The sequence below is a fragment of the Emys orbicularis genome, chromosome 11 (assembly GCF_028017835.1).
Source record: "Emys orbicularis isolate rEmyOrb1 chromosome 11, rEmyOrb1.hap1, whole genome shotgun sequence".
Lineage (NCBI taxonomy): Eukaryota > Metazoa > Chordata > Testudines > Emydidae > Emys > Emys orbicularis.
This window is the reverse complement of record NC_088693.1, coordinates 4,405,095-4,425,598: the sequence shown is the minus strand read 5'-3', so window position 1 is coordinate 4,425,598 and position 20,504 is coordinate 4,405,095. Positions and strand designations below refer to the sequence as shown.

At 45.0% G+C, this 20,504-nt stretch overlaps 1 protein-coding gene across 1 annotated transcript in view; it reads right to left on the bottom strand.

The window, feature by feature from the left end:
- MARCHF4 (membrane associated ring-CH-type finger 4) overlaps nucleotides 1-15,219 on the bottom strand; it is a 157,668-nt gene extending 142,449 nt beyond the window's left edge. The window contains exon 1 of the mRNA XM_065413769.1: nucleotides 14,740-15,219. Within this exon, the coding sequence (XP_065269841.1) occupies nucleotides 14,740-15,219 (480 nt within the window). The remainder of the gene's footprint in view (nucleotides 1-14,739) is intronic.
- Nucleotides 15,220-20,504: the final 5,285 nt, after the last annotated feature.

The window sequence follows — 20,504 nt, the reverse complement described above, 5'->3', positions numbered from 1 at the left end:
TAAACAGGTTCATTCTTCCTGACCAGTCCTCCATAGCTGTGCTGCTGAGTGGTTATCTTGCAGATTCAACAACAAAGGGTGCTTTGCCAGTTCAAGAGGATAAGGAACTGCTGGACAGGAAAAGAACTTGGCCAGATAAAGCCAGCTCACCTCCCTGACCTCACTTCATTGTTCTATGCTTCAAATCCCGTCTGTCTCGCTCTATAAAAATGTCAAGCTGTCTCTTAAGCTCATTAATACTGTACTAGCTGCTTCAATGTGGCCTTACTTTGCAACTTCATCCTTCTGTTTACTACTCTTTAATGCTCTGCCAGCATACCCAGTTTACGCCTAATACTAAGACTTGGCGTTTATATACGGCCTTATCATCTGAGGTTCTCAAAGTATTTTACAAACAAGCAACGAAGCTTCACATTCTGGGACCCTTCCCCTTCACGGGGCTCAGTGCCCAGGCTCCAGCACGATCCTGACCGTCTACCTGGCAATTTTATAGCTCCCCGAGCCCGAGTCAGCTGACCAGGGCCAGCTGTGGGTGTTTGATTGCAGTGTAAAAGTAGCCCAAGCGTCCAGGTTGCCAATCATCCTGCTCTATCCCCTTGACCTGGGAGCAAAACCCAGGTGTCCTGACTCCAATTCCCCTGCTGTAACTAATAAGGAACATACAGAATGTGGAAGGAGAGAAAGAACTGACAGGGAAATGAAGGGGATTTCAATGCAAATAGTATAGGTTGTGAGCAAGAGTTAGGCTAGCTGTAACCCTAACAACGCAATATTTGTAGAAGTGAGGATTGTGTGAGGCGACTGGGAAAGAACCCCTGTGAGAAGTTGTTGTGACCTTGTGTTAGATAAGTATGGAATGTAGACTAGAGTCTACATTGTGGAGGAAAATAAGATATCAGGATGACCTATGAATAAACAAAATGCAGCTGTTGCCCATTATTGTTTGTAACAAAAGGTATAAATGCTTGCTGTAATTGTTTACCTGGAGAGAGACCTGTTTAGCGCTCTCCCTCCATGCAATTGCTAGAGATAATAAAGTATCTGACTTGCTGCACCCAACCTGAGAGTGAGAACTCTGTTTTTCTCCAACAATTTGGGGGTTGCCAATCATCCTGCTCTATCCCCTTGACCTGGGAGCAAAACCCAGGTGTCCTGACTCCAATTCCCCTGCTGTAACTAATAAGGAACATACAGAACCATACACAGAATGCAAGAGTCCTGACTCTAAAGGTCTGTCTACACAACAAAGAAAAACCCCCGGCAGCCGCAGGTTTTTCTTTGCTGTGTAGACATATGCCTACACTGCGAAAAAGGTGTGTTCTTAACTCAAGTTAGCTAACCCTCATTAGCTGACTCGGGTTAACGCAGCAGTGAAGACACGGCCACTTGGCTTTTAACTGGGGTTAGCAGCTGGAGTTAAGTGGCCCATCGTGGAGAGCACAGAAATATAAACTCCAATTAGCAAAGGTGAGATGTGAACAATTTCTCAGGCATCGAGGAATCGTCTTATGAGGAAAGACCGAAAGAGCTACCTTTGGGGGGGAGACATAACAACCTTACGAATGCCCAGAGAATGCAAACGCTAAGAAGAAAGATGAATTATTTGGATGGGCCGGGGAGTAACCAGGAGTCGCAGGAGAGAATTAGGCACAGGAGTGCTCAAGATGAGTGTAATTGAAAATCTTCCGGAGGGTGAGCTCTGTTAGGCAGTGCTACAGCCTCCAAAGGGAACAGCTCTGAAGCCCCTTCATGTGCTGCGAAGAACAGTCCTGTATCAGTCAGGGAGGTGGTCGAGGCCTTTTCCATCTTTAATTTGCCACATCTTCTGTGCCACCGGAGAACTCTGAGACGATCAGCTGGCCGATATCATCGATACTGCAGGAGCCCCTCCCCCAGACCAAGTTGTGGGGGGACAGTACCCACAAGCCAATGTCCTGGCAGCTGCAGGAGCTATTGTCATTCACCCCGGGATGCTTCTGATCCCCTTGAATATACCCACAAGCTCAGCTACACACACAAGCACACAACTCCTCACATTAGCAAATGGAACTGTACTGCGTGCTTGGTGGAAACCCATGAGCCTGTATCTTCCGCTGCGTTCCTCTAAGTTTACCATGACAATAATATCTTTTGAAGAGCTCCAGCAGTCTAGTTCCCTTTGCCACTTACCAATCCAGGCTAGCTGCCTCTAATCAACGTTCTTTCTCTCATTAAATCTCCCCAAATTGTTTCTGATACTCTCCCCACAATTTATGCTAAAGCTATTTATGCTGGTCTATAATTGCTTCCCCATCACACGGCTCTTCCGCTTTGGGCTTGCTGGAACGATCACGTGCCATGTGCAACTTGGTAGGCTGCAGGAATCTCAGCTGACATCAGCCAAGCTCCTAAAGATGCCAATTAGCCCCAACTTCTAGCCTTTTCCCATTAACCTCGTCAGTGCCAGAATGCCCCTGCCGATGCTGTTTGAAAGACATGCATCCCCGGCCAGGTTGGATGCATTTGGCACATCGATTATCATTGTGTGTGGAAACACGAGCCGCAGTGACTGTTCTGGAGACTGCTCCATAGCTGTTCCCACTCATCCTTTATTTTCCCAACTCATCGCTTTCAGAAACATTCACCTGCTGGGCTGAAAATTTCCAAGCTTGGTCTTTGCAAAAAGGCGTCCGCTATTTTTGAATAGCAGAGTGGGGACGGGGGAGAGGGGACCTTTTCCCATTATTAAAAACAACATAACCGTTTTCGAATAACTCTCCAGCCAAACTCACTGGGAGGTAAAAAAGCTGAAATTTGCAGGGAAACAGCCCTCCCTGAGGAGAAGGGCTGTGAATCTTTAAATCGTGCTTTGAGGACTTCAGTAACTCAGCCAGAGGCTAGGGGTCTATTCCAGGAGGGGGTGGGGGAGGTTCTGTGGCCTGCGATGTGCAGAAGGTCAGACTGGATGATCACGATGGTCCCTGCTGGCCATAAAATCTCTGAGTCTGGGAGCATGCTAGTGATCAGTGGGTTTGATTTAATGGAATTGCAACATTTTAAAAATCAAGCTGCTCACAGATTTTTGCTTCAACCCATGCATACCTCCAAGGGCCTCAGTTCCTCTTCTGTGAACCACTGGACATACACAGGAGAGGCCAGAGAGGAGATCTGTTCCTGCAGACTTTAGGAAGCCAGCTGGAAGGGAAGGAGAGAAGCTATCCTCTTGCACATTTTCAGAGACCTGTGGAAGTGGCAGAATATAAACCTGGGGAGAATGGCAATGAGGAAGCGCTTATGGGGGGCCTGCAAATTGGCTCTAGTTGTTAAACTGGGCTGGCTTGTGGCAAACCACTGCTATTATTTGCAGGCTTCATCTTGTGCTATGAAATCTAAGATTTCATTTACTAGAAATTCTGTTCCTAGCCCTCATGGCTGTGAAGAAAAATCTTCAAACCATGAACTGATGCAGTGATGTCAGCCCAAGTCTCCAGGCAATGTGAAATGAGAGCTGTCCCATTTATGTCAATCGGGTGTCAACTCTGAAGCCTAATGATGACCATTTAAATCCCAACTTGGTTAACCGTTCCATAGTATACGGATTTGAAGATATTCTTATGCCACAACTGGGTGGGGCTTGTATTGTGGGTAGAGTCTGAGACAGTACCAGAGCCACCCCCTTATTATTATTATTTTTTTTTTACTAATCTGACACCTGGCCAAGAGAAGTTTGGGCGAGCCAGTGCAAATGGATCTGGGTTTGCATGGAAAACTTCACGCACCTTGTGCATAGAGATTTTTGTGACGCAGAAGACAAACCCAATTTCAATCTCAAGGGCTTCAACTTCTCCTGGCTTCAAAATCCCCCTCCCTTTAATGTTCCCTGGCTTTGGGTCCCCCAAACTCTCTCTCTCTCTCTCTCTCTCTCTCTCTCCAAGCATCACTGGCTGTTCAGGAGCCTCCAGGGTGGAAGATCACAGGAAGGAAGCCCCCCCAAGTCTGCAGTCTGCCTGCCAGCACAGTTTGTAAGCTTCACTGGAGCAAAGCTCTACTCGCATGAGTGTGGGGCCTCCAAAGGCATGCACGCTGCAGCCCCTCGGACTCACAGGGGAAGAGCTCGGCAACAGAGAGGGCTTTGTGTTTACGCCAGAGCCTCCTGTGAACTGCCTCTCTAGCTGCTGAGACCGGGCCCTGGCACCAACTGCTGCCCACAGACCTCATCAATTGCATAGGACAGGATGTGCAATTGACAGCTGGCCAAAGAGATCCCGATTCTGAATGATTTTTCCTTTAACTGTCCTGCACTTCACTCAGGGCCGGCTCCAGCATTTCTGCCGCCCCAAGCAAAAAAAAAAAAAAAAAAAGCCGCGATCGGCGGCGGCAGTTCAGCGGCAGGTCCTTCGCTCCTAGAGGGAGTGAGGGACCTGCCGCCCCCGAATTGCCGCAGGTGCCGCCCCTCTCCCTTGGCCGCCCCAAGCACCTGCTTGTTAAACTGGTGCCTGGAGCCGGTCCTAACTTCACTCTAGGCAGGAATTGTCTTTGCTTCATTTGTTTGTACAGTGCCGTGAGTGCTAGACCCTAATCTCTGATTGAAGCCTCTAGATGCTACCGCAGAATTAAAACAAAACCTGCATGGTAGTCAGAAGTACGCATAGCCTTAACTCTGCCCCTTGTGTAAATCCATTATAAGAAAGCCACAGTGAAGTCTAGAAGGGAGTGCAAGATGGACCCAAAATGTCACTTCCTCCTTTATACTTAGAGTGTGACTTTCCCTGCAATTCCTCCGAGTAAGCTCCCTGTGAAATTGAACATCTCCATGGATATACATCCACGAGTAAAAATTGAAAGTGAAATTGACAGAAAAATCAGGCGGTATCCTTTAATTTATGGTAATACCCAACCCAAAGTGGAGATTTTAGGCAAATGATGTATTTTTTTAAAAGTTCTACAAAACTAGAGTGTCTTTTTTGCTGTTGTTGTTCTTCAGCCTGGCCCATTACCTCAGAACATATATTGCAAAATATTTCCCTAAGCTAAGGAGAACCTTGATTTTACAGACACCAATCTTACGAACAGCCAGTGGTACAAACCATTTTTTCCTGATGGGATAAAAAAAAATCGTATAACAAAAGTGATGTCAATGAAGAACAAGTCAATTTCCCTTCATATTCTGATTCCTTCAGTGCATTGGAATCTGCTTGGCAGGGGTTTGAAGGACAAGAAGAAAGCAATGCAGTGAACTGTAACTTATGCACCATACCTACTGTCATCTTGAGATGTTCATTTTTATGAACTTTTTGATTTTATGAACTCCTCACTCCCTGATTAGTTCATAAAATAGGAGTCCTGCTATACATGAAACCATTGTCTTGAAGGGTAGATCCAGGACAGCAAAAAAGGCAAGGTTTGCAATCCACGGGAGGCATTAAATGCAGCCCTAGAGTTCTACCCTGTGCTCTCTAGGCATCCTTGTCTTTAATACTGGGATGCATGCCACAGAGACTGTATGTCTTATTAAGCACAGAGATATTTGTGAGAGACATTGACAAACAGGCAGACAAAGCTGGGATAGTTGGGGCTGTGTAGGAGGCAGTGATAAGAAACAAGAGTGGACAGGAAGGGGAAAGCAGAGCTGGGAGGATGAGGACAAGACGTTTGAACTTGATGTGGTGAAAGATGGGGGAAGCCAGTGGACATTTTCAGCACTGGGGGTTGATGCCATCAGAGCGATGGGCAAGGAAGATGATCTTAAGAGCTGGGTGATGTAAGTGTTAGGGAGGCTGGAGAGGAGGAGGTCTCAGTAATCAAGACAGGAGATGAGGAGGATCTGGACAAGAGTTCTGATTGTCCGGACAGGAAGAAAAGAAATAGAATAGGACACAGCCTGGAGGGGTGGGCAAGAAAGAGGGAGGAGATGAAGATGACACTCAGGTTAATGGCCTGAGTGACTGAGAGGATGGAAGAGCTGTCAGCAGTGACAGAGAAAGGGAGAGGAAAGAGAGTATGGGAGGACAAATCAAGAGTTCAGTTCTGGCCCTGTTCAGTTTAAGCAGATGGCAAGACATCCAAGGAGGAGATGTCCAGACATCAGGCAGTGGTGTGGGACTGCCTGGAGGGAGGCAGGCCAAGAGCAGAAAGGCAGATCTGTGAATCACTGGCCTAAAGAAACCATGTGACTGGATGAGATCAGTGTCAAGGGAGAAGAGGAAGGAACCGTGTTGTGGGACCCCAGTGGAGAGCGGACGAGGGAATGAGACCCACCGAGATGATGAAGGAGCAATCAGAGAGGAGGAGAGGAAGGAGCCACAAAATCCCGGGGTGGGGAGATGAGGGACAGGCCATTCCAAGAGGGGCGTATGCTAGTCAGCGTCAAAAGCCACCAAGACCTCAAAGAGGATGGGAATTGGGTAGAGGTCCAGGGAATTGTCAGGAAACAGTCATGCAACAGCCGCTTTCTAAGGACAAAATCTTGAGATACCGAGCACCTTAACCTCCCCATGAAGCCATTATGGGTGTGCAGCATCCTTCTGGAGGCAGTTTATCTCCAGCCGGACTGGGCCCTAGCCCCTTGCCCCTGCACCAGGATAAAACACACATTTCAAAGACTTTGAGTAGCATGCACTGTGAACACTTTGGGGAATATAATACCATGTACTTTAACTGTTATGACTCACACTACTGTTGCCAGAGCCAAGTGCATTACTTCTAGACCAGGGCGATCCTTGAGTGGAGCAGTGCAAGCATCAGCAGAGGCAAAAAGCTATGAAGCTGTGCCTCTTCATGAGAATAGGCAGACACTTGACAGAAGGATGAAATGCAATTACATTTCAGTTGTACTAAGTGAACACTGCAAGGAGAAGATGCCATCTTAGTAAAAATAACAAACAAGGAAGATATGGATGCAAACAACTTGAGCAACATGTTTTGTGCTGTCACTAACTGACATCAGCCACAAGTTCAACCTGTGGAACTTGTTGCCCAGGACATGGTGATGGCCAGAACTGTAACTAGGTTCACAAAAGAATGAGATAAGCTCATGGAGGACAGGTCCATCAATGGCTATTAGCCAAGATGGTCATGGACACAACCCCATGCTCTGGGTATCCCCAAACCTCTACCTGCTAGAAGCTGGGACAACAGGGGATGGATCACTCAATAATTGCCCAGGTCTGTTCATTCCCTCTGAATCCTCTGGTGCTGGCCACTGTTGGAAGACAGGATACTGGGCTAGATGGACCATTTGTCTGATCCAGTGTGGCCATTCTCATGTTAATCACTGCCTGAAATTTCTGTCCAAGCGCAGTGACATAAACACCAGACAAGTTCCTAGATGAAGCCTTCTGTGTGTGGGAAAGTGAAGGAGAACAAAGATTGCCGATTTACTTATGAAGTAGCTATGGGCATCACAAGCAAAGGGATAGGCTCCAAGGTCTCAACAGCCTTAGAAGGTGGAAGCCCTGTCTCCTAGAGCATTTAAAAGTCAACTTGACAAATTTAACAGGAGTACTTGTGGCACCTTAGAGACTAACAAATTTATTAGAGCATAAGCTTTCGTGGGCTACAACCCACTTCTTCGGATGCATATAGAGTGAAACATATATTGAGGAGATATATATACACACATACAGAGAGCATGAACAGGTGGGAGTTGTTTTACCAACTCTGAGAGGCCAATTAAGTAAGAGAAAAAAAACTTTTGAAGTGATAATCAAGATAGCTCAGTACAGACAGTTTGATAAGAAGCAAGTGTGAAAATACTTACAAGGGAAGATAGATTCAATGTTTGTAATGGCTCAGCCATTCCCAGTCTTTATTTAATCCTGAGTTGATTGTGTCTAGTTTGCATATCAATTCCAACTCAGCAGTCTCTCGTTGGAGTCTGTTTTTGAAGTTTTTCTGTTTTAAGATAGCCACCCGCAGGTCTGTCATAGAATGGCCAGACAGGTTAAAGTGTTCTCCCACTTGTTTTTGAGTATTATGATTCCTGATGTCAGATTTGTGTCCATTAATTCTTTTGCGTAGAGACTGTCCGGTTTGGCCAATGTACATGGCAGAGGGGCATTGCTGGCACATGATGGCATATATCACATTGGTAGATGTGCAGGTGATCCAGCTGCCACTGAAGTCAAGAGAAACAGGGTATAACCCTAAACTAAGGTCAAATTCTGAACTCTTTTTGGTTTATATTTGGCTCTTATGCAGGCAGAGTTCCCACCGAAGCCGAAGGGAGTTCTGCCCGAGCAAGGAATTTGGGATTTCATCCCGGGACAGGTACACTTATTCCAAGCAATTCATGATAATGATCAGGTGTAAGGGTGGGAGCAGACAGCTGCAGAGCAGATCCTGAAGGGCAGGGATATGAACTGGATGACCCAAGAAATCTTTTCCATCTCTGACTTCTGGGAGTCTAAATCCACAAACCCAAACCCAGATGGATGGATGCCAACAACCCTAAGCTTCATTTGAACAGAAATGGCTCTTTTCCAGGGAATATTACTCTTGCTACCACCAAGAAAATGAATCATGTAGAAACACGCAGATGAAAAGAATATGGACTGGAGACCCGAGCTGGGAACACTGTGGTTATATGACTCAACACATTAGCTAACAAAACACAGATGTTAGGGTCACTTTCAGCACAAAGTTAGAAAACAATGCTTTCTTTGCTCCTTTAGTTTTTTCCCCCCCACCTTTCTCTCACTCAGACACCTCTATTTTCCCCTTGCATATAATACTGATTTCAGAATTGTTCTTGTTTGCTCTCATGCTTTGTCATGTCCCTGTCCTGAGCTTTGTAATGATTTTGTGCTGTATTTTCTCCATTTCTACGTCATTTGGCTCTGGAAACTGCAGACCTGATTCAGCTCTCAACCTGGTGTAAATCAGAACTCCACTGAAGCCAATGGAAAATCTGGCCCAGAAGTCCTCTGTTTGTCCATAGGGCAGGTATAGCCTGGACGACCAGAGCACAAAGTTCCTTATATGTTCCTCTGTTCCTCAATGTTGCTCGATAGGACTGTCTCTAGAATGGAGCCAACTCCATGACTGGGTCGTTTCATGGCTTCTCTGCAGAGATTGCCAACTAGGAGGCTAATGGTAGTCATGGATTTTGTGACGTGCCCACCTGTGCATCAGAAATTCAGCTAAGAGCCCATTAACTCATTTCATATATGCCATTGAACAGCTATCAGATGGTAGCATCTTTCAATCATTACCAAGGAGGGGCTCAAACCATGAGCTTTGGCTCTAGAATTAGGAACGTAGGAGTTGCCAGACTGGATCAGACCTGAGGTCCACCTAATCCAATATCCTGTCTCTAACAGTGGCCCATGCTGGATGCTTCCGAGGAAGGTGTAAGAACCAGAAGTGAGCAGCTGTGGAATAATCTGCTCCCCACATAGGGCTCCTTCTGATCTCTAATAGAGATTCGCATAAACTGAGAAACACAACATTTAATATTCCTTCCTAAAATGTTATTATTCACTATGATAACTCTATTGCCCAATCCCTATTTGAATCTTGTTAAATTCTTGGCCTCTGTGACTTCCTGTGGCCGTGAGTTCCACAGTCTAGTCACCCATTATGTGAAAAAATATTTCCTTTTATCACTTTTGAATTTCCCAACTTTTAATTGCATTGACTGTCCACTTGTTCTTGCGTTAACCATTTGATCTGAATCCAAACTGCCCTGAAATCCAGGGGGGTTGGATATAGTGTTCCACTTTCAGACCTTCTCTAATCAGTACTAACCTAAATTCAAACTACTCGCCTAGACGTGAAAGAGTCCATATCCAGTTCTTCAACCCCACTTAGCCAACCCCAGTCCCATTTCTATTTAATTTTCAAATCTCTTTCTCTCTCTCTCTCTCAAGCACTTTCCCTGGAAGAAGCACAAAGTACAACTAAGCTGAGAAACAAGATAAATAAGTGGAGATTGCCAGCTAGAAAATATATGTAGCCATGAATCATTTGCAGGACCATTTGCAGGAAATCACATTGATTTCCAAGTCTGATATAGGTTTGATTCTCTTTCTAATGATGTTCCTTTCTTTATAATGTGCACCAAAATTGGGACTCTAACCACAGAGGGATTGTTTACCCACTGTTACATGTGCAATCACACAACCCACTGATGTGAATGAGGCTATTTATTCTATCCACATTTTTTTGCTGGCCTGCTTGGCTTGCCTCCAGTTTGGATCCACACCTATGAAACACCAAGGAACATTTGTCACGGTGAAGCTCATCTTTAGTTTCTATCTCTGGGAGAACTTTGCCAGTGAGCCCGGCAATGCTCTGTGAAACGGAGCACATAAAGCAAAACAGAAGAAAATATGCAAAGACCCTTCCCTCCCACCCGCTACCTCTCATGCTCACATTTTGTGGTTCACAGCTTCAAATTTAATTGATGCAATAGGCCAGAATCTCTACTCAGTTAAACCAATGAAAATCAGAATAAGTCCATGAAAGTTAATGGAATAACCAAGATCAGAATCCGGCCTGATAGTTTTTACAATTTAAGCCATACCTTTCAGTAAAAGCAATGACCTGTTCTGACAGCTAGCCTTGATTATAATAAACAGTCCCCTTCCAGCACCAGAATTTGTTACTTTGACATTTTATTCACCTGGTCATCTAATCCACGCTTTTCTTTGTATTAGTGGTTGCTTTCAACTAACCATCAAGTATCAAAACATTTTTTACAATAAAGAGCTTTTCTCCTTACTAAATTCCCCCAACATATTTTTAAATAAAACAATCAGCTTATACATAAGCACCACAAACACACAAGGAGCTTAAGATACAAGTAACTCGGTGCCTGAGGCCTCTCCCATGTTGGACCATCATAAATGTAAAATGAAAATCCCCACAGACTTCGTTTTGCATTAGCTGTTGCATAAAACCTATTTGAGAAGCCAGATTAGAAAGCAATTTTGTTGGTGTTGTCATATTTAAATAAAGAAAATCAAAATGGGATTAAAATGTCTTTTGGAGTCTCACCATAACTTTGTGTAAATAGGCCCAGAATGCCTAAAAGGCATTTATAATGATGATTTTGTTCCCAACAAACCATAAAGTATAAAGCAGCCACGCAAAAGTCTATTTGCCCATTCCTCTCTAGGGCAGCTGGCTTCAGATTTTTGTTCATTTTGATCATTGTCATCATTTGTCACCTGGCAATTACATTTTGTGCCCAGGCTGGTAAAATGACATGCAAGCTGTTATAAGATCATGTGCGTTCATCACTGTTGTAGTTCTAAGAGTCCAAATCTTGAAAGGACCTTGCTGAGTTGTTATACAGGCAAATCAATAGGTGTTTACCTGGGTCAAGACTGAACAAAAACTGGATAAGGTCTCAGGATTTGGCCCACTGAGAGTCTTACCAGAATAAGGACTGAATAAAAACAGAGGTGATGATTTAGATCTCAATCATACTGGTACAACTCTGGAGTATCTCCATTGACTTCAAAGAGTTAGTCTGAATTTATACTGGTGAAACTGGGGTTAGAACCAGGCTCTGGGTTAAAGACTTCAGGATTTGGCCCAATACATATGGGCCACATTCTGACAAACTCATTCATAATGAGCCGTATCTCACTCCACAAGTAATCCCACTGAAGAAAATGAGATTACTTGTAGAATAAGGTGTAAGGGTGGCAGGAATCCAGCCCTAAGTAGTCTTATTATAACAAAGTCAGAGGATTTGAGAAGCAAAAGGAGAGAGTAGTGATGGAATTCTATTACCTGCGGTCACATCTGCTCATTTTTTCTCTTTGATAGACTGGCAGATGGTCAGCAAATAGTCTCATATTTAAAATGCAACATAGATTTTAAAGTGTAAAAATAAGCATCCAATTATTTTAAAGGATTCCTGTTCCCCAAGGTAGCCAGTCACATGGCTTTTTACTCTAGTTTGAATCTATTTGCTCACACACACAAACCAGCCTCACAGATGTCACCTTTCCTGTGTTTGGGCAGAATGATCAGTAGTGTAGATAGTACTATAAAGGTGAAATAGCTAAAATATACAGGCCGCTAGCTGCACATATCTTCAACTGTGCTGCTTTTAAAAGAGATGAAGAAGAAAAAAAAAAAGCCAGACATACACTGCCTCTGGAAACGGTGAGTGATTTGTTCTATTTTTTTTTTACTCCTCTAAAAGCATGTTGTGAAAAGTGCATCTTCAGCTATCAATCAAATACATAAGCCATTCCAAAGGGCTATGTCCCATTGGCCCTCCAGCTCTGATCTAAGAGACCTCTAGGTATGAAGCGGGCTCATTCTGCCGGACTGTGATATGCAGATGGGTTGCTGGAGGAACATAACTCATCTTCAGGAAAGATAGGTGTCTTTCCCACACACGCACACTGGGATGGGTCAGGTCCCCTCAACTCCCAACATCCTACTTAGGAGAGACAGAAATGAGCGTACCACCAGCGGATGCAAGATGCTGGCACCTTTACGAGGCTTGACAGGACATGGATCACAATACTATCACCCTAAGCACAGCCACATGGCACTGGGTTACCGTACCAGAGGCAGAGCTACCAAAAATAGGAAGCAGAGAATGGGGCAAAATCTGGTTTAATTGAGCTTCAGTTTTGAACTACCGTCTTACAGACCCAAAGATCTTTGCCCGACAGCCAGATCCTGCAACTCATGCAAGTAGTTTACATTGCAGTCAATGAGACTATTCTGGTGAGTAAAGGCTACTTGGATATTAGGGTTGTAGGATCAAGCCTTAGGTCTGTAATCTTTCCTGCTGTGTTTAACTGTTTTAGACTAAGTATGAATTTTGCCCATGTACTAAATGCATCAAATGTACTAGGCTAAAATACTTGATCTACTTTTAATCATTTGTAGTTTTGAGAAACTGGTGTGAAAAAAATGTCACATTTTATTTTTGATTACCTTGTATTTATTTTTTTCATATTGTTGTGCAGCACCCTAGACATTATGGTGGAGAGAAACCTCTTTGGCCCTCTATTAACCTGTTCCAAGGAACGTTTTTAGGTAGCACTTTTAGCATGTATAATCTCGCACCATTGTTTTATTCATAGTTTAGCATAGTCCTGACCAATAGTGGTTTTGAAACTGTGGGCTGTGGCGCAGGATAATCTGCAGACTATTTGGTAGTGTTCCACAGGGAGCTGTCTGGTCACATGGTGTTGATTCCTGCAAGGTATTTACAACCACTAAATTGTGTTTTAAAGAGCTAACAATGCATTTCAGACTTTCTTACTATCACTTTTCCTCATAAGCAATTGCAGTTGTTGCCACAGGGATTTTTATATGATTGCAAATGCTGGGAGGGGGAGATGTCCACAGGCAGACAAATAATCTCTTCATTAAGATGCCCACTCTGTCAAAAAAGTTTGAGAGTTCCTGCTAGGGAGTATAAAATGGCTGAGGACATCTCTACTAAAGAAGCTCTTGGAAGTCATTGCTCTCTAACCATCTGCCCCTTAAAACTGCTCCTGTGTAATGAATGTCAACTTTGCTGTTTTATTGTTAAGTCTTGAAGTGTCTGTTAAACCCTAATAGGATTTAATGAAATGGAGATCTTTTCCTATAATTTTCCTCTGGGTGTTCTTTGAGTCATTATCCATTTTTAGATAGTGGTGGAGTAATTAAACAGATCCAGGCATCTTTCAAGTATTGAAGGGTATTTTTAATTAAGGAGAAGTTAAGGTGAGACTTTGATTATACACAATCCTTCTAGCACAGATAAAGCCATGGCATTCAAAGTTTTACCAGATATATAAAGTATTCTCTCTGACTCTGTAGGGAAGCCTTCAGGCCGTAGCCCCAGACCTGACATTTCTCTTTTTAAAAGTCCTAGGCCAAGGTGCAAACCACAAAATCAACAAAAGTACCACTTGCCAAGCCAGAGACAAACCAAAGAGTTATCGAGTACGCATGGAGAGCGCTGGGGATATTTTGATATAACTCGAATGCAACATCTGAGCGTCTAGGTTTTAAAATGTTCACAATGTCATTAAACAAAGTTGATATGTATGTATCAGTGCCACACCTCAAAAACCGAATAAAGAAACCGTCAACAATTAGCACTAAGACCATTCCTGTCACCTTCAAACTTTCATCTGGCCCCAAATCTAGTGAATGAGAACCAGAACTAGACTGAATTAAACTGCACTCCTTTTCCAAACCTTTTTCAAGGTATCACGTTATATCCATGCAGTAAAACGAAGTCTGTTCGTAGTGTGGTTCTGGGCCTGTCTGTGTATTGTGTCTGTGCATATTGGTGTGTGTGGTGTCTCTGTGCTGTGAGTTATGGCTGTCTTTTTGTGTGTCCTCTGAGTGGGCGTTGGTGTGGGCGTGTGTGGCTGTGGCCCTGAGTTCTGCATCCATGCATGTGTGTTGTGTCTGCGCCTGTCTCTGGGTGTGCCTTTGTGTTTCTCCAGGTGAGCATTTGTGAATGGTGTAGTCCCTTGCCGGGCACACCAGCGTGTTGTGGCTAGTGTGTGTGTCTGCCTTTTTCCTCTCTGCACAAAGCTTCCAGGTAAGCCCAGCTCCAACTCAGACCCTTCCAAAACACACCCTTCCCCCAAACTCACAACCCAAGAGAAAATCAGCACCACCCTGCTCCAAAGAGCAACCCCAGCTTACCGGGGAGCACCGAGGAGTGTGTGTGTGTGTGGGGGGGGGGGGATTGTTACACACACACACACACACACACACACACACACACACACACACACACACGACTCCAGGGCCTGGCTGGGAAGTTTGCTCGCTCACCTGTTCGGGCCCCTGGAAGCAGATCCTGCAGAGCGGGGTCCTCATGCCGCTGTCCAGGCTGCTGGCCAGCGAGTACCTGTCCTCCGCCTTCCCTTTGCAGAAGTCCTCCGAGGACGCGCTGCTCATGGCGGACGCGGGGGGCTCGCCGGCCGGGCTGCCCCACTCTTCCTCGGGCGGGCTGGCCGGGCCGCCCCCCCCTGCGGCCGGCGCCCTCCAGGCGCCCCCTCGCCCCCCATGCCGCGCGGGCAGGGTGTTGTTGTTGGCCGCCGGCCCGCCCGGGCGGGGGTCTCCGCTGTCCATGGGGAGGGGAGGCGGGGGCGGAGGGGGCGCGGGGGGTCTCCGGAGCAGGAGGACCTTCAGGTCATTGAACAACATGCGGCAGCGGCACTTGAGGAGGCTGTGATGGCGCAACATCTGTCTCGGACTCCGCAATCCGCAGCGGCAGCACCACAAACCGACCCCGCCGGCTGGTATGAACATGTGCCTTCCCTTTCCAGGCAGGGGCGGGCGGGAAAGAGGAACCAGCAGGGGGGGCCCAGGAGCCAGGGGGCTGCTTGGCTACTTTCTCCCTTTCCTTTCCTCCTCCCCCCACCCCACCCACAAATATTGGGTCGTTTGCTTGCTTTAAAAAAATGGATCTGGAGGAAGAGCTGGTTAAAATTCACCGCCACAACCCGCTGATCATTAATAAGGATAAAAAAATATCTCTGCCCTTCCCCCACTCCCCCCCCCTTTTTTTTAACTGGACAAATGCCACAAGTTTGTTTAGAAATAAACCAGTGTTAGAAATAAACCCTCCGCTGGGGGGGTTCAGAGAAACACGGGGGCTCCTGGAAAGTCTTAACTCCTGCGCCTGTAAAAAAGGGGGTCGCGTCTCTCCAGTGGGTGTGGAGAAAGGAGGGAAATATGGTTCTTTCGCCAGTATTTGGCATGTCAAAGTGTTTCCCTTTTCTTCTAATTGTTAGCAGCCGAGTGATTTGAAATGGTACAAAAGGATGTGGCATCAGACGGGAGAAACAGTGGACTAAGAAAATGCCAAACTGGTTTTTGTTCTTCTCGTGATCAAAACTGCCTTCGTTGACAAAAGGTCCTTCCCGTTATTATTTTTTGGGGTGTGTGTGTGTGAAAACACCCTACATTTGAAACACTATCCTCACAGGCTCATTCAAACGTTGCTGTTGTTTTCAAAATTAAAAGTCCTGAAAGACATGATTAGCATCCAATGAGTCTATCCCCCAAAGCAGTTTGTTTTGTTTTATTTTACCTCCTCCACTCCAGCAGCTGTCTGGACCACACACACAAATATGGCAATTGGCGAGGAAGGGGGGCGCTTAGTACTTGCCCAGCTGTTACTGCCCTGGACTAAAAACCCGTAGAAATCTGATCTAGTCTTTGCTTGTAATTGACCAGGCAAACGTGGATCTTACATGGTCACGTTTCCTTTCCCCCTTCACCAAACCGGGACGTCATCAAACGCATTGGCAGCCTGCTCAGCCTGTATTGAGGATGGCAAGGAAGGTTCTCTCTGCAACTGCAGGAATCTCCTTTGGATGCATAGGACGAGGCTCCTTCCTTTTCTCCACCACCAAACCCAGCTTCATTTTCCTCCCCTTCTCTCCTCCTCCTCCGGCTGTTGTTCTCTCTCTCTCTGGCATTGACATTCAACCATTGCAAGTCTCTCTAGCAATAAAATAAAATAAATAAAATAAAAATTCTCCTCTCCGTCTAATAGCCTCTGATGAAACACAATGCACCAGACACACGGGGATGCAGGGGTGATTTTGCCTGCAGCTCCTACCGTGTTGGCAGCATCGAGCTGTCTCTCTCATCAGCCTCCTCTCAGCTCTCCCATCCGGCTTGCAGAGATGATGCTGCTGTTGCTACCTCCCTTGGATGCAACGGGGAAGGAGGCTTGTGTGCAGTGCAAATGGGGATTTTGAGGAGGGGAGGGGGGCGTAACGTGGGTCTCTCTCCTCCCCTCCCCCCTGAAAAAAAAATGAAGAAAAAAGAAAAGAGGAAGGGGGTCATAGATGCAACAATTCAGGCGGCCCCAGCCTTTGGCTCCCCTCCGCCTAGGTTGCCGACCGCTTTCAATAGACCATCCTGGGAAGAAAAAGAGAAGAAAAGATGTTGGTTGGGTGGAAAGTGTGTCTGGGAACCCAACAGCTCCTGGAGCAGCAGCAGGAAGAGAAAAGGGGCTGGCCAGTGCCGCTGCAGTTTCAGCACCACGAGCCTCTGGACAGCTCCCTCCCAGGCCTGGCACGTCAGGCAGCTGGGGGACTGACGCAACCAGCCCAGGGAAGGGAGAGGGGAGGAGAGAGGAAGAGAGGGACTGTGCTGCTGGGTATGCAAACGCCTACTGTGCTGGCCTCCGAGCTGCACGCTAATCAATTATTCCTTCCTGGAGGTATCGTTTTGATATGGTGGGGTTAGTGTTTGCATACAGCCTGTCTGTGAATCTGTCTCGGTTGGGTGTTTTCATACAGCCCGGGTGTGTGTATAAATGTCTCTCTGTGTGTGTGTGTGGATAGGAATGTCTGTGTCTGCATGAACTTCTCTCTGTGTGTGGAGGTCTGTGTGGAGGTGTACAAATGTGTGTGGCTGAATGTCGGTGTGTGTGTGTGGCTGTGTCTGAATGTCTGTGTATGAATGCGTGGGTGTCTGTGTGTATGTGTACAAATGTATGTGTGTATGAATATCCGTGTGTGTATGAATGTCTGTGTGTGTACAGGTGTGAACGTCTGTGTGTCTGTGTATGAAATGTGTGTGTGTGAATGTCTGTGTGTGTATGTGTACGAACATCTGTGTGTGCATGAATGTCTGCATGTGAATGTATGACTGTGTGGGTGTCTGTGTGAATGTGGGTACAAATGTGTGTGTGTATGAATGTCTGGGTGTATGTGTACGAATGAATGTGTATGTGCATGAATGTCTCTCTGTGTGAATGTCTGTGTGTATGTCTATCAGTGTCTAGGTATCTGTGCGTCTGTGCACGCATGTCTGTGTCTATGTTTTATGTGTGTCTGCATTTATATGTCTGTGTGTGTTTGTGTCTGTATATACATAGCTCCCGCCTGACAGCATTTTAAACTCTGGCTTTCATGAACCCTGCAAAAAACAAAATAAAAACAACTAGTGACACAAGTGTGATCACCTTTCAGAAACTGCGAACTACAGAATTAATTCCTTTTAAAAAGGAATGAATGAAGACAGTGTAGAATCAGATCATTATTAAATAACTAGAAGACCATGTGCCTCAAGGTGTGAAGAAATCCATCTTGTCTGAGTCTACTTTTACTTCAGACGAGTATTTCATTCTGTGATGGGACCTCTGAAATAATGAGTGGAAACTTTCAGGTGCAGGTGAAGTCAAGATGTATATTATATGTGACAGATTTATTCTGTAGCAGTTAAATAAATTAAATAAATAAATTTAATTTATTTAACTGCTACAGAATAAATTCATTGTAGAGAATTTCAAGATGAAAAAATGCCACTGATGAAGTTTTCCCTAGCAGATTAATTAGTTGCAGAGGATTTCATGGTTTAACAGGTATGATAATCAATATTTTTAATTTCACGCCGGGAGGGTTTGCTCGTTAATAGATGTATTCTTTTGAAGTGTGTTGTTATTTAAGTATCCTTTACTATAAAACATAGGTTCTGGTGCACAGTAAATACATTTGAACTCATCATTCTATCAGCTATTTGCTGAAGATAATTGGCAACACTGGCAATACAGTGGGTAGTTTTGTAGTCCCTGCTTCATCTGCTTTGAAAACTCTAGATAAGGTTGCTGTGCCCACTCACCAGCTGGCTTGACAGCAATAGACACTGAAGTCCATTAGCAATCCACCTTCAAAGTGGGTCAATTGCATCAGCAGTGATAATTTTAAGCCATGTTCTCCCACTAATGGGCATCCACCTAGATCTGGAGAGACCACCTATAAAGAGGAGAGGGAAGGCAGCAGTCCATTTAGATTCAGTCTTTGGCTTCACTGCTGAAGCCATGAACAAAGGTGCCAGTTTTGATGTGGACAAAAAAGATCAAGTTCTTGCATGATTTAGAGATACACAACCTTACAATCCCATTGCAGTCAACGGACTGACTCATTTCGGAGGCCACTGAGCATCTGTTGATGTAATCATCAATGACTTTTGGTGACAACAGATGATGCCTAGATTTGAACCAGTATCTGGCAGTTTTGATATCTCCGCCTCCTCCCCCAATTTGGTTCCTCTACCTACCCAACAAGGTGTCATCAAACCACAGAAGAAGGGGGGAAATGACTACTTTATTGCGATTTCAAGGCTTGTGAAACCTTTGGTAATCCTAGGCAGATCCTCTAGCCACTCCTTGCATAAAACTCCCTCCATCAACAGGGTTTCAATACCTACAACTGATAGGAAAAGAATACCAATGTCACTCAAAGGTTATACTGGGTCCTGGACAGAGTTCTGAGATTGCCTTCTTTGGAATAAGTATAATAAATGAGTAAATGGTAGCACCACAATCAGTAGAAGATCCAATAGTGTTATCTAATTAAGAATAGAGCAAAACCGATTATTCACCACAGCAAAATGAAAACAGCAGATGCAATTAATTTACAGCAAATAAATGACACATCAAAATGCTGTAAAGTTAAAGCATTCATCACTGCGGTCTGTCATGCCTTTCAAAAGCGAGTCTTTTACAACAGAACAAATTGGCCTTCTAGGACCTCCAAAAGTATATTAAGGCTTCTGTGAATTTCAAATCCCCCTATTCTATTAGGGTCATTGGATAAAAATAATGTAAAGAGCTTTTTAGAGACTTTCTGAGCTCCAGACGGACTGGTGAGAGGTTGGCTTCTCCATGCCTGCATCCCAGAATGACTCTCCATCTCCTTCCCTTTACTGCCCTATTCAATTGTTTTAATGTCACCAATATTTTCAGAATGCCTCCACCAATAATAGAATTGAAACAAATCCAACCGCCTTTTAATAATAATGTGGCTATCATCTTTTCCCCTCCTCAGGTTTTTTCAAAGGGAGCATGTATGGGCAGTCCTTTATATTATATTGTGCATGTTAATGTACGGGCTATGCGCCTGGAGCACAGGTTGGCTGCCCATAGATATTTTTATAAATGTGAAGAAATAAATAAAAAATTAATAAATCTGAGGCTCTCGGAATGCTTTACAAAGACAGACATGTATTATTATCACTGTTTTACAAATGGGGAGAAAAGAGGCTGTAACAGGGTATACTGGCCCTTGAAGAATAAAGGGGACCAGAAGACCCCGTTCTAGGTGTTGGAATGAACAAAGGCCTAGCAAATGGCCTTGTAGCAGAAAAGAGGAAATGGCCCCAGGTAATTAGGAGTTGGATGAGGGGGGAAAAACCCAAGTCACTGTTTCTTTAAGGCCTGGGGCCAGGAGCACTGTTGTGTAGGGTGGGGTGGGGCTCCCATCTCTTCCAGCCAATGGGGAGGAGCTCTCTGGAGGAGGGCAGTATATAGATTGCTTTCTGTCTCAGAACAAGGGAGTCTCTGAAGGAGAAGAAAGCTAGGGCCAGAGCTCCAGTCAGAAAGGGCTGGGACTGGCAGCTTCAGGTGGAATACACCGACAGAAGAAGAGGTCTGGGTATGGCAGAAGAACCAACTATGAACTGTTGAGTTATGATTTGGGACTTTTTGTTTGGATTATTTTTGAGGAAGGACTCTAAGGACTGTGTGAACTTTATTTGATATTAAACCAGTCCTAGAGGATGCTGTGAGCCACAAA